At 34.4% G+C, this 14,972-nt stretch overlaps 1 protein-coding gene across 1 annotated transcript; it reads left to right on the forward strand.

Moving 5' to 3' along the window:
- Positions 1-281: 281 nt before the first annotated feature.
- LOC111993479 (F-box protein CPR1) lies at positions 282-10,971 on the forward strand. Its single transcript, XM_065761995.1, has 3 exons — positions 282-312; positions 2,884-3,393; positions 10,115-10,971. Exons 1-3 carry the CDS (start codon positions 282-284, stop codon positions 10,969-10,971), a joined length of 1,398 nt encoding a protein of 465 aa, XP_065618067.1.
- Positions 10,972-14,972: the final 4,001 nt, after the last annotated feature.

The following is a 14,972-nucleotide window of genomic DNA, read 5'->3' on the forward strand; positions in this document are numbered from 1 at the left end:
GAGAGTATTATACCCAATTAAGAAAAGAAAATATTATGGTTGGCCAGAAGTACAAACCGTTATAATTATAGGGATTGTCCTTTTTGACAAATAAGAATTATCTCTTTGTGCTCTTTGTGCTTGTCGTGCTAATTTGGTTTGTGTAAATAACTCGCACATAGATTTTGTCATGCATCACAATCTTAAAATTTATACTCCTATGTAATACTTTTTGACAGATCCTCCTATGTAATACTGAAATCTTCCTTTTCAGGTACACAAAAGCTAATTGATAAGTTGCAATGGCAATAAATAATGTCAATTCAAATAACGGTAAATGTTTTACTTTCCCACCGTTTAGTGGTGTAGGCATTCAAAGAGTACTTAACGAATGCATATTTCTGACTAAAATATTACCAATAAATTCTGTAATCATTAATTTTTCTTTGAGAATGCATTCTCAAAATTAAGATCAATTTTCCATTCAAACTATATACATTTAATATAATAAATATATTTTTATTTATTTAATTTGTAATTCGATAGTTGGAGTGGGAGATTTCAATCCTAGATATTTTTGTTGGAATATCAAAATATGCCAATTGAGTCACAAAATTCTTAACCAATGTAATAAAAACCATATGTCTTGTTATAAGTGTTTCATATTCTCATTATATATTTCACCAATTTCAACTTGTAATACATAATTTCATTTTCCATTATAAAAGAACAAAATTTTCACAAAAGTTTGTTTTTTTGTCTCTAGAATTTTAAAAGTTTGTTTCGCCCTTAAACTTTACCAAACGTTTGGCACATGGGATTCAAGTTTTCAGTGGGTCAAAATTACCCTCATACCCACACAACTCGATCCAAACAACCTAATCTCAAAATCCCCAAATATGAAATTATGAACCCAAGGTCCCCAACACCATAGTTCTACTAGCCTCAATCGACAACCCCAACCGATGAGGAAGAGTTTAAAGGCAGACCCCTTTGTTGTTGAAGCTAACAGGTACTAAAGCAACATAAAAATTTGAACGTTCTTGCTACACACAGAAGAAAACTCAATTCCTTTTCTTATTTGAAAGTCTCTAAGGAAGGAAATTATTTTTGTTTAGTTGAAAATTCACTAGGGATTTTAGAGATTGACTTGCTTGGTTTGGTTCGGAGTAAAAGAGGGATCTTTGGAGGATTCTTAGCTTGTTTGGGTTGAATGAAAGTTTCTCTTGGACGTATCTTAGAAATTATTATTTTGGTCTTGAATGAAAGTTGCTTTTTTTTTTTTTTTGAAGATTGGCCCATGATATGCCAACAGGGCTGGCCCAAACATTTTAGAGGCCTAAGGTGAAATTTTCAAATGAGGTTTTTATGTTATCACTTAAATAATATTTAACTAGCATTTTATATAATAATTTTTTTAAAATCAATTCTTTTTACTATATGATTTTTTTTTTTTTTTAGAAAATGCTAAAATTATAACAAATTTTACTATAAATTAATATTGTGACGGATGTGATCAGTGACATGAGGCTTACAAAATGCTAGAGAAATTATAAAATTTATAACATGAGAATTACAAAGATATATCACCAATCACAAAAATTTATTCAAAATTCAATAGTTTGTTGAAGTCCACCTATCATTTTCATTGTTACATCAAATTATAAAAGTTATACAGACCATCGCACACCCATAGCGCGGTGGTTACTCTATAAGTATAAGTGCTTATGGGGTGTGGGGTGTGGGGGCAAGAGCTGATGTTCGAATCTCTAGGAAGGAGTGTTATATACATATACACCTAGATAGGCTAGAGTAGAATTTTTATCTTGTATAAAAATAAGTAAATAAATAAAAAGTTATGTAGTAAAATTTATAGTATTTTTAATATTTTCCTATTTGAATTACTTGTGATTAGTAACGTGTCTATTTGTAAGACCTATTTATTTAAATTTGTCTTATCTCTATCTCAAACATTACTTAATTCTTTGGGCCTTTTTAATAGTAAAAAAAAATGTAAACTAAAATTCTTTTAATATCTCCCAAAAATATTTACCAAAAAAAAAAAAAAAAAGATTTTTGCCCCCCCCGCCCCCAAAAAATTTGGGGCCTTTCTCTAGTAGGGGCCCTAGGTAATGGCCCAATTGGCCTAGGCCTAGGGCCGGCCCTGTATGCCAAATTTTGATATGGGTGAATGGGTTGATGATTTTTCTTTTTTTCAAGTTTAGTGAAGTTAATACTGAATTTGTGTTTGAATTTTGTCACATTTCTTATTGTATTGTTTGAAATTTGTTGGTGGGCGATGGATTTAACGAGCTCTGTACCCATATACACATGTCTTGGTCAAAAATTTCATGTAGATTTCTCTATAATCGCGGTGGGAGTTCCTTTTGAACACTTTGTTGCCGATATTCTGTCTCCGAGTTAGGGTTGCCAATTGAGGCCAGGGGACTGTGGCATCGGCTGTTTTAGATTAGGGGATTTTTGAGACTAGGTTATTTGGATAAGGTTGTGTGGGTAATTTTGTCTCACTAGAAATTTTAATCCACAAGTGCCATTCTATGCCACCTGTTTATAATTTTAAAATTAAATTATTTTGGTCCAAGTCAAATACCACATAAGCACTCTATTAAGTTGCTATGGACGTCAACTAACGGTCATAGAAGAAGGATGAAAAGTAGAACGTATTGTAAAGATTAGAGGTAAAGAACAAAAAAATTGAAATTTTAACGACGAAAAATGAACTTTTATAAATGTCAGGGATAAAAATGATAATTTACCTTGAAAATTAAAAAAAAAAAAAATATATATATATATATATATATATATTGGAGTATAAAATAGAACGCTAAGAATTAGATAGAAAATTTTTATTCCATTGAGCTATGATTTTTACTAATTAATTAGAAGAAATTCCTCTTACAGATGAAACAGACAGTACACTCTCCACAGAGCGTACGAGGCTTTATCTGGCTGCGTGGAATGGTGATTGGAATTCTATTGAGGGCATGCTACGCATTCAAAGATGTATTGGTATAAAAGGAGAAACCACTCTTCATATTGCTGCTGCAGCAAAGCAGGAAGAGTTTGTTATTAAATTATTGAAGTGGATGAGAGACAAGAACCTAATGACAGCTGAAAATGTGTCTCTAACAGCTAGAAATGAGATTGGGGCCACTGCCTTGCACTTCGCTGCTGCAGTTGGAAATGTGGAAATTGCCAGGGCGATGCTATTGTGGGATACAAATGGAGACCTGCCCAACATAGCTACTACGGGAGAGAATCCGATGAAACCCATCCTTATGGCTGCTTCTTCGGGACACAATAAAATGGTGGGGCTTCTTTATGGTAAAACTACGATGGTTGGAAATGAAGAGACTGAAATATTTATCACTTGTATTAAGAATAACTCATATGGTAAGAGCATTCCCATCTAGTTTTTTAAAAATAATACCCACTTTACATTCTGAAAAATTACTTAGTTTATTTTACCAACTCATTTAACAATATACCTAACATTATGACATTATCTCATTTCTTATTTTTACATACAACATAATAAAATAATAGAAAGAGAGAGAGCAAGAAGAGGAGATAAGTAAGAGAGAAGAGAGAAGTGAGAATAAAATCTGATTGGCTCTAAATTAGCCTCGGCCTTAAATTTACATCATTGGAGAAGAGCCCAAGTCGTTAAGGTACCAAAATGGCTCTGTCTACACACCTAATTTGCATAATCTAGAATCATGTATTTACCATAGATTTGGTGAGGACCATGCTACCTTGTTCTGTCTACCACTTCAATTTTCTTATAATTTAGACAAATAGTGGTGTAGTTTTGTACGCTTAAAGGTTTGGGCACGAGACCATCAAACCGCCGTCTACTACCACTTGAATTCCTAATTAGACCAATCAGTGTGTGTAGTTTTAACATAGGTTTGGGTCCGAGGACCATTGATACCTGCACATTACCTTGTTTGTAATATTAATCTTGTATCCTGTTCCAGCACTTCCATTCTTCCATTTTTTTGTAAATATTAGATACAATCAGTGTGTGTGTAGTTTTACCATAGGTTTGGTCCGAGGACCATGCAATACCTTGGTTCTGTCTACCACTTCCATTTTTTGTAAATATTAGATACAATCAGTGTGTGTAGTTTTACATAGTTGGGTCCGAGGACCATGCATACCTTGGTTCTGTCTACCACTTCCATTTTTTGTAAATATTAGATACAATCAGTGTGTGTAGTTTTACCATAGGTTTGGGTCGAGGACCATGCAATACCTTGGTTTCTGTCTACCACTTCCATTTTTTGTAAATATTAGATCAATCAGGTGTGTAGTTTTACCTAGTTGGTAGAATGTTTGCTCCCTTTTGAAAGATACATCATGTTTAGTTCCATAGTGGGTCCGGGACCATGCAATACCTTGGTTCTGTCTACCACTTCCATTTTTTTGTAAATATTAGATACAATCAGTGTGTGTAGTTTTCCATAGGTTGGTCCGAGGACCATGCAATACCTGGTTCTGTCTACCACTTCCATTTTTTGTATTTATATATATATGTATTTTTTGTAAGTAGAAGTTTTATCCTCAGATCGCTTACTGGAAATGATTTACTCTTTGCATCAGACCATGATCTTTACACGTGGCGTTAACTCGCCTCCAGCTCGAGGCCCCATCTTTTTCATTTATGACTCGCCCTTCTGTCTGTTCGTATTCCGCGCTCAACGCTCCGGTGCGCGAAACGCGCCTTCATTAATGCCCTCGTAAACTGACACGAGTCCAGCCGTCCGTGGCCTCCTTGGAAATTGGAGATTTCATTACTGATCCGGCTGATAATACCCTTTTCGAATTCTGCACGAATTAATTCTCACCAAACTCTCATCCCCTATATAAACGTAAGTAGATGTTACCCCACAACCCATGAACCTCTCAGCACAAACAGCAAAACACCTTCTTCCAACTCACATGTCCTTTTAATAACCCCGCCGGAATTGTCGCCGGGACTGAAAAGAACCGGTATGCCCGCAGCCCCCACTGGCTTTCGGTGCGGCAGAGTCTAGGCGTAATCCTGATGGTGCCCTTCGAGGTATCCCAGAGGGGTGTTGCTAGAAACCTCATGTCTCTCCTCGGAGCACACCCCGACGAGGAAGGCGCATGAATTCACCTCATGGGCGGTGCTCGAGTGTTGCCGTCTCCAATGGCCAACACTCGAGAGAACGGAGAGAATCGAGGGAACATCATGGGGGAGGATACCCCCGAGCCCCTGCGTCTGCTTCTCTCTCTGTTTCAGCACTGCCCAGCCGAGAGGAGTGGTTGGGGCCTGAGGGCATGATTGTCCTTCACCTCCTCCACCTCGTGTCAAGCTCTCCCATTCTTTTGATGCCAATAAAGGCACGAGTTGACACTTCCCTCCTTCCTGTTCTCCCCGGGGCGGCTTCACCTGGGCCTCTGATTGTAGGAGTAGCTAGGAATAGCAGGTGGCTATTAGCTTGTAAATTTCCTTGTAACACAGGCTTACCTGAGCCTCTGATTGTAATATGTAATTTGTTTATGTTTGAATTAATAATATCAAGATCTTTGTTTTCCTCTTTCGTTTTTTTTTTTTTTTTTTTTTTTTTTTTTTTGCGCAATAAATACTTAAAATTTAGAACTCTTATCTTATTCAATCTACTGCAAAACAAATACTTAGAACTTACAACTTTATTCTCATTCAGTCTACTGAATCAAAGTCTTATAACTTGGAATATTTACCTGGTGCACCGGCCAGCACCTTAATCCTTTCCCACAGACGGCGCCAATTGTAAGGACTCAATTTGAGTTGAATGTTAGGTTCCCGGCCTACAAGCCAAACAATACATAATTTATAGAGAGTGGCTGAAAGGCTTAGGTGCTGGCCGTTGATCACCATGCCAAGCTCCTATTAAAAAATGGCTAAGGTTTTCTTACAGATGAGGGAAAGCTCCTCGGCCTGTGGCCGAGGAGCCTTCTTCTGGCCTTTCCCCCCCCCCCCTCTTTTGGGGTTACTCTCTCTTCTTTTATAGTTTTCATCTTCCTATCTTCTGCTTCCATCTGTTGATCATCTATTCGCTTTTCTTCTGGTTGTCCGTCCCATCAGAGGCCTTATCGGTACTCAAGTGGCTCGCTCTAACCAACGTTATCCTGTCAAAGGGTTACCTCCCCATTAATGCAGCCAGGGGGGTTAGTTGAGTGCATTCAATGCGATAGTGACAATTTACTTTGGGGTTAAACTCTCCCCAAAACCACCCTTGTCAGGCCGAGGACAAGGTATCCTCGGCCTGGTCCTAGGAAAGTAGGCTTCCCCCCCCTTCTCCTCAGAAATAGCTTGCACTCCTCGGCATGGGCCTTGGGCTTGCTATATGATGGGCCGAGGTTATCAGGCCCACGGGCCCCACACAAACATTTGAAAATATATCTATAATAATTTATGATTAAAAAATATTTTTAACTTTTCTCTAGCTAAAATAGAAAGGCAAATGCTCAAGTTAACTTTCCTTCAAAACTTCGTTTTTGTTTGGGATTTTTAACCGAACAAGATTCTCTCAAATTATTTGGGTTGGATGAGAGAGCCATGAAGGAGAACTTTAGTCTCTATGGAGTTTGAAAGGAACTCAACCCAATACTCAAGCTGACTTGATGAATGAAGGTGGAATTGGAAAATTGGGTTCCTGACCAAGAGTGCTGAACAACACTTTGGTCCAAGATATCAGTGCTGAACGACACTAATGACAATTCGACACAAAAGCTCTAACTTAAAGTGCTGTGTGCCGATCAACCTATCTCGTTCTGTATTCCTACAACACCTCCTTGATAGTTTCTAATATGTGTTGGCAAGTTGGGAACACTGTTTTGATGGTTGGAATTGAGTTCTCATGTATAGGGATAATTTGGTCCATTTGGGAAGTTAGTTAGGATAAATAGTTGCATGGTTATTTAGCATAAGCAAGGGATTAGTTTTTCAACATATAGAACAACTTGTATGAAGGCTGTTAGTCTTTCAACCTCAGGTACTTGGTTTCATAATTTAATGCTTTGCTAGTCAATCTATAAGGAATTTCTTTTCATGTATATTAGTAGTGAATCTTGGTTCTTGATTAATGAATGAATGAGGATGAGTTGTAACCATTGATTAATGAATGAGGATGAGTTGTAACCATTGTTAGTAATTGTCTTTATTCAATGGTTGTTAGGATGCACTTCATATTATATGTTTTTTTTTTGGTAATCAAAGGATTTGGTACTGATTTGTACCCAACATGGCATCATCTAATAACTTGTTCATGAAAAAAGAAAGCCAATCAATCTTCCTATTAGTCAAGAATATTGTGTTTCAATATTATTACCTTCACAATTTTGATTAAATCAACCTCTTTTACTTGTGGTAAGCAAAAAACCAATCTTCTTTTATTTGTGGTAAGCAAAAAATATTTTAAAAAAAAAAGAAAAAAAGAAAAAAAAAAAGACCGTGATGTACTTCTTCAAAAGTAGATTTTCAATTGACTCACATGGCAATGGCATGGAATGGCTTTTTTTTTTTCCTTCATAATTTTGAATAACATGAAAAATTCTCTACCGAATAAAGAATATAACTAAATAGTGCTAGGAGTTTGGTAATATTCTCCTCATTAATACTGAATCGCACCATTTCTTTTTTTTTTTTTTTTTTTTTGTTTTTTTTTTTTTTTTTGTTTTTTGTTTTTTGAGAATCCGCACCATTTCATTTACATCTTTACTTATGAGTTTTAAGTATTCTTTTTTATATTCAATTTGAAGTAATTAAGCAGTTTAAAGATCAATTCAAATGTCTTATATATAATCATGTTTATATATATAATATATATATAATCTATATTTGAATAAATGTCATAAACAACAATGTTCTATTATTTCAATATTCAGTAGATTGATGTGCATGAAATATAGATAATAACAAACTCTCATATATACATATTTGACCTTACTTTATGTTATTTTGTGACTAATTATATATTATAGTTGTGTTATAGGTAAGGCATTTACATGCAAAGTGGGGGCTATGCCAATTGCTAAGCCAACTTGAAGAACCTGGAAAGCATGAAGAAAAAGTATAAAAAAGAAAAAAAGAAAAAAAAAAGGAAATATATAGTTTGCTTTAGTAGGAGATGTACAACGGGCTTGATTGCATGTTTGACATGGGCCACCTTATTTCTTCACCAAAACACGAACTTGGGATGGGAGTTCTTACTTTTGGGCAATCCTAGGATTTTACTAATTACTAGTAAGGCTTTAGGTCAGCCGCATGTGATGGATTACAAATGAGCAAATCAAAGCAATGGTAAGTAGGCTAATTCGATTTGTATTAGGAGTGGCTTCTCATATACAAACCTCTTGTCAATTTGTAAAACTGTGGAGAGAAAATAGAGGCTAGGGATGAAGGTGTAGCACGTCGAGGCGGCCGCGTGTGGCTTTTTTGTAACTTTTCTCCATGTTTACATTATGATGATTCCTTTCTCTATTTTATTTGTGTTTTATTTTAATTACTATGAGTAACTAAATTTTCAATCAAGTTATGAAAGCACTCTTTTTTTTTTCAAAAAAAAAAAAAAATTATCAAGCTGAAACATTCATTTTCAAAAGCAATTATCAAAACCAAGTCAAATTCCACTTTCAAAAAGCAATATAGGTCCAAAAAAACTCAATGAATCCATCAAAAAGCTCAAAATTCAAATGCCATGCAAGTGTTTTGAACACAAACTCAAAATCTACGAATCTAAAACAAAACGAAACAGCAAAACTCAACAGAATGAGAAAATTCAACCTGGACAGATCTCATATGTCCATTCAATCAATTATAGCAACCATTTTAATCATATGCATGAAAAAGCAATCAAAACTCAAAAAACCCTAACTGATCAATTCTCATCATATAAAAAAATCCAAAATTTAAGAAAAATGGATGAAATTGAATCAAAACGAGAAAAGAGAATGGATCTAGATCTAGAAATTGAACTCAAAGAACCTAATGAATGTGTTTTCAACTTAAGATTTCAGTTAAAAAATGTGTGTAACAAACACTACAAAAAAAAGGGGTAAAATACTATTTTTGGTCTCTAAACTTTGTCAAAAGTTTCTTTTTCANTGTGAGGTGTTGGGGGGGGGGGCAAAGGCTGGGGTTCAAGTCTCTCGAAGGGAGCTTTACACACATATACACTTAGATTAAGTTATAGTAGAATTTCTATCTTGTAAAAAAGAAAAAGTCATGACTTAAAGTTACATTTTAATATTGAGAATTATTTGTTTTTTCATGGAAAATGTGTTATTATTTTTATCGAGTCCATTTGAACTTAAAATTATGTTGATATTTATTTGTTTATTTATTTTTGAGAAAAAACATTTATTTGGTTCAGGTACATCTCATTGAACATAGACTACTGGATGTGTATAATTTCTTGAAATCCAAGAAAATTTCCTTTATATGTCATCTTTATCTCATCAGCATTAAGTAATTACTATGATAATGCACCTGGCAATTCATGATAGATCAAGAGTCCAACTGGCACATATGGGGTGAGATGAATACTTCACCGTCCTTATCAATTTTTTTTTTTTTAAATGTCACCATCTCAAGCTCTTCAAAGATTGTAACAAGGCAGGGCAGTGTTCTTATTTACTACTAATTTAATTATACTAGTTCTGCACGTGCAATGAATTTTTATTTTTATTTTTATTTTTATTTTGAGTTTAATGTAACTTTTTAAATTTGAATTTATCTATTATTAGTGAAGTTACAGAGGAATGAATTTTTAAGAAACTAAAATTTAAGATTTGAAAATAAGTAATCTATTGCATTTAGTGTGTGTTAGTTTAAAAAAAAATATATATATCACAGGTGTGTGAAATATATTCAAATATAGAGTAATAATTTTTTTAAAAAAAGTTTATATTCAAAACTTCATCAATAAGCACCTTCTCCACAACCAGACCACCTCTAACAAGAACAGGAACGCAGGTTTCCTCCTTATCCAACTCCAAAAATCTTCCAATGATCATGTTTTCTCAAAGCTTCAATATGAATCTCTTGAAATATTGTCAACACAAGCTGTTCCTTCACAGTATTTTGGTATTCCTAACCATGCAGCTATTAACATAGTGAGCTCAATTAATGGTCTCGTTTGTCTGGATCTTAATGTTCGTGGCTTAGATATTGTTCTATGGAATCCAGCAACAAATGAAACAAAAGTTGTTCCCAAGTCCGGTATATCCTACCCCCAAGGTAGAGCCTTAAGTAGAGATATTGGGTTTGGTTTCGACTTCAAAACTAATGACTACAAGGTGGTCAACCTGTTAGAAACCTATGACCCAGATCCTGAATTGTATTTCTATGATATAAATTTTTTTTATGCAGCTGAGGTATATTGCTTAAGTACTGGTTCATGGAGAACAGTTAGTACTTCTGCGCCCAGTCATTTTATAAACTGTAGTTATATTAGGACATACACGAAAGGGATGTTTTCTTGGAGTGCAAGTATTGGTGATGACCCTGATTTCTTTCCGGGCATTTTATCATTTGATATGAGCAATGAGGCATTCCTAACAACAACATTACCAGATAGTGATTTGGAGGATCCCAATGGTACTTGGAGAATTTTTTTTGTGCTTAATGAATTGGTTTCTCTAGTTACTTTTGGTAAAGATAGAGAACGATTGGTGAATTGTTTTTATATTTGGTCACTGCTTGAATTTGGTGTTAAGGAGTCTTGGACTAAGCTATTCACTATTGGACCTCTTATGGGAATTAAAAAACCACTAGGATTTTGGAAGAATGAAAGCTTGTTTTTGAGAAATAATGAGAGGCAATTGCTCTTGTATGATCCCTCGGCCCAAAAAATGACTAATCTTCAAGTTGATGGACGACCAACGCAGATGATTACTTATGTTGAGAGCATAATTTCTCTCAAAGGAGGAAATGAGCTTGAGGAACAAGGCAATTCTTAAAAATGGTTCAATACTCATCTATATCTCTGCTGTAAGTGTTTGCAAGCAACACACATAATTGTTTACCATATTTTTCTAATAAAGTGTTAATGTTTCCAAGTGATGTCTTTCTTTTCTTCTTCTTCTTTTTTTTTTTTTTTTTTGGGGAAGTAAGTGATGTGTTTTTTGACTGGTATTTTATATCCTTATTTTTATTGAAATAACCAACAACCACAAGCAAGGGGGGAAATAATTTTATGTTTAAGAAAGCATTCATGAAAAAAGAGGGTTCTTGACAGAATTTTTTTTTTTAACACAGTACTTTTCCAATTTATACTGCCTCATCTCTCCCAAAAAACAATGTAAATATTCTACCTCATTACACAAATCATGCTCCAGCCACCAAATCAAGATATTTCTTTTGTACCTCCTATCGTTGTATGTCTCAATTATTTTATAGTTTATCAAAAATCAAGAAATATTTAGCATCAAAATCATTTTAAAAAGAGGGAAAAGAAAAGGAATTTGCACTCGAATCATTAATTAGTCTATGAAGAAAAAAAATCAAATAGGCAGTTAGCAAAACCACCAAAATGCACGTGTTCAAAACACCTAAACATGCCATTTGAAAGCAAAACAACCAAGAACAAAGGGGAAATAAAGAGATCAAAAAGGAAAATGTGAATAGTTTTGAGGAAGATGTTTGTAGCAAATCTAAATTTAAAAAAAAAAAAAAAAAATAGAAAGCTACACCATCTGCCAAGAGTTGAATATGAAGAATATGTGTGCTTTATTTAAGCAGCATTCTTCTCATATGCTTGTTCTTTTCATACACCATTGAACTTAAGGTAACTAACAATAAGAGTAGTGCTAAGATTCCTGATCGGTATTTTACTATTTTGTATTGGATATTTAGCATAAGCAGGTGAGGATAAGACCATATATTATCAAATCCTTAAACAATCATTATGAATAAGTGTTCTTTGCTAACAGAAATTTTATTGTATAAGAGAATCATATACCCAAACCCAACCCGAAATTGAAATCAATTCAATAATACCTAAGCCTAAATCATGTTAAAGGGAGTGTTTTGGAGTTTTGATTTTTGATTCCCCTAAAAGAAATAAAATTGTGTTTTAATCTATTGAATTGTTTCGAACTTTTAAGATTTTTTAAATCTTTATTTTATTTTTGCCTTATGGACAATAAGTAACATATATGTTTACATATCATAGAGCAAACACTATATGTTTAAAACACTCATATCTATCAAAAACAAATATATATCCACGCCATAGAACTAAACTCCTCTGCTTGTTATGCTTTTTTCAAATTGGCCGCTATAATATTGTTAGATTGTGTGGAACAATTAAACATCCACTTGAATTCTCTTAATTCTAATTTGCTTCTTTCCTGATTTTGTTGATCAATTTACGCCAAATAAAAATTTACTTTAAAAAAAGTACATAATATTTTTGGAAATTTAATTTTTGACTTTTCTTAGAAGAATTTATTTTAAGATATTCAAAATAAAATAGAGACCTAATAATTTGGACTTAAGAGTGTTTATGTGTAGTATATAAAAGTAACAAATCAAGAATATTGTTATTAAGAGAATGTTAAGCCAAAAAATGCCAACAATATCAAGCTTATTCTCATACAATAGTTGCTGGAGTGATTGGAATTGCGATTCCACTCATACAATTTACAAAACCATTTGAGCTACAAAAAATTCCACTTGTAAATTTTCAATTCCAATTTTGCGTGAAGTGGCTTCTTATAATTTCTACTTTCTTTACCTTCAACATTCTTACACAGAAATTATGCTGCAGAATATAATAATTATGTATATAAATATACTGCAACTTGTGGAATCATGGGGTTTGCACAAAAATAAATTTATGTCAAAGGCGGTGTACATTTCTCAGTTTCTGGGCTTCGAACACAAAAATATTTGAATCCACATGTGGGTGCACAGATTGACGAGTGTCCAAGACAAGTCAAGCCAAACCAAACTAAACCAAAGTAGTGGCTATATACCCATGAGTCGTGATGAAGTAAGCACTATGCAAAAAGATGACACACAGTTGATGTGGACAGCCATGTTTTCCTCTTCACCTTTTCATTCTATGATCGATGAATCAAATTCTGGTGATTCACCATACAAGTTGGTGCTCACTCTACACGGCCATGTTGAGGAGAATATTATCTGTAATCAGTTTGCCCAAAAAGTAAAAAGTTGAAGAAATTAGATTTTATGATCAACTTTGATAAGCATAACTAAGAGGTAATTAAAATTGGTCAAAAAGGTCAAAGATCAAATAACTAAGAGCACTAGATTTAGCAAAAGTCTAATAAATAAATAAATATATATATATATATATATATATAATTTTTGGGTAATTATAGATTTACATTGTATTAGCAATGTAAATCTTATATTGTAAACTAAAAAAAATATGTATAACACTGTACATGTTTATTTAGTCTATAATGTATGAATCAATCTTACATTGTAAGAACAAAAATATACAATGTAAACTAAAATTTTCATATCTCTTTTAAACTTGATATGAAACAAATTGTAGGGCATAATGAAAGATCTGTCCCATTTTTCATATGTATACATGTAAATGAGCAAAGTTTAGAAGACAAAAATAAACTTTATGCTTGTCTTGTTGGCAAAGAAGGCAAGTTCAAGCTCAACTCTAGACTTAATAAGTCAAATTCAAATAGAATAATGTGTTTGTGAACAATATTGTGAGTATAGGACTTGATTTAAATATATATTGTAGGGGTAAGAGCCCAAATTTGTATATTGGGCCTTGGGCCTTGGCCGAGAACGTTGGTTGGTCTGAGGACCAATAAACAGTAGTGAGGGTATCAAGTTCAGAATCCCATGAGTAAGATGCAAGCAAAGAGGCTGGGGAAGGTGGTTCGAGGAGGAGTATCTCCTTGGATGAACAGAGCACAGACCAAAAGTATATCCTGTAGATTAGAGTGGCCTTCCAAGAGGTTCTACTGATAGAGACGTGTATTACAAACATACAAGAGGGATGAGGGCTCAGAGGTATCAAGGGAAAAGCAACTGCCACCACATTGAATGCTCTGCAGCTAACTTTCTGGCCCCATTTATATGAAGAAGACCCCTGAACAAGGCTGCCTAGGCTATCCTAACTCACAGAAGGCCAGAGAGGGTATCTGATGAGACAAGTACTTAAATAGTGGCCTGGATAATCAACAAATAGAGGGCCAAGATCATGAAAAGAGGGATATATAATGCAAGGGACCCTGGGAGAAGGGGGGACTGAAAAAAAGAGAGAAAAAAGACTGTAGCAATCAAAATTGTTTTAATAATCTGTTCAATTGGTTTATATTAGAACTTACCTCCAAACGATAACAACGGATTGCTAGAAAAAAGCTTAGACGTGATTGAAGAAAGGAGAGAAAATGCAATGGTCCAATTGGCGTATTACTAAGACAAGCTCAAGCAAGGTTATGATGCCAATGCGAAGCTGAGTCCGTTAGCTCCTGGAGATTTGATGTTGAGAAAGGTTCTAGGTATTGCAAAGAACCCAACATGGGGAAAGCTGGGGCCTAACTGGGAGGGGCCATATCGCATCACCATGGTGGCAGGTATAGGAGCGTACTTCCTCAAAGACCTAGATGAACATGTAATACCACGCCCTTAGAATGTAAACAACCTAAAAATGTATTATTATTAATGAAAGTTTCCTTTGACATATGCTCATCTATTGTGTAAATACATCGTACTTCTCGTTAGTATCTTTCTAAGTGTTTAAACAGAACCTTAGTCATGCCTGACTCTTCGGACCACATGCTTTGGGGAAATTAACACTCTATGACATCTTTCTAAATGTTTAAACAGAATCTTAGTCATGCCTGGCTCCTTGGACCACATGCTTTGAGGAAATTAACACTCTATGACATCTTTCTAAGTATTTAAATAGAACCTTAGTCATACCTGGCTCCTCGGACCACATGCTTTGGGAAAATTAACA

Source organism: Quercus suber, unplaced genomic scaffold (assembly GCF_002906115.3).
Source record: "Quercus suber isolate HL8 unplaced genomic scaffold, Cork oak 2.0 scaffold_437, whole genome shotgun sequence".
Taxonomy (NCBI): Eukaryota; Viridiplantae; Streptophyta; class Magnoliopsida; order Fagales; family Fagaceae; genus Quercus; species Quercus suber.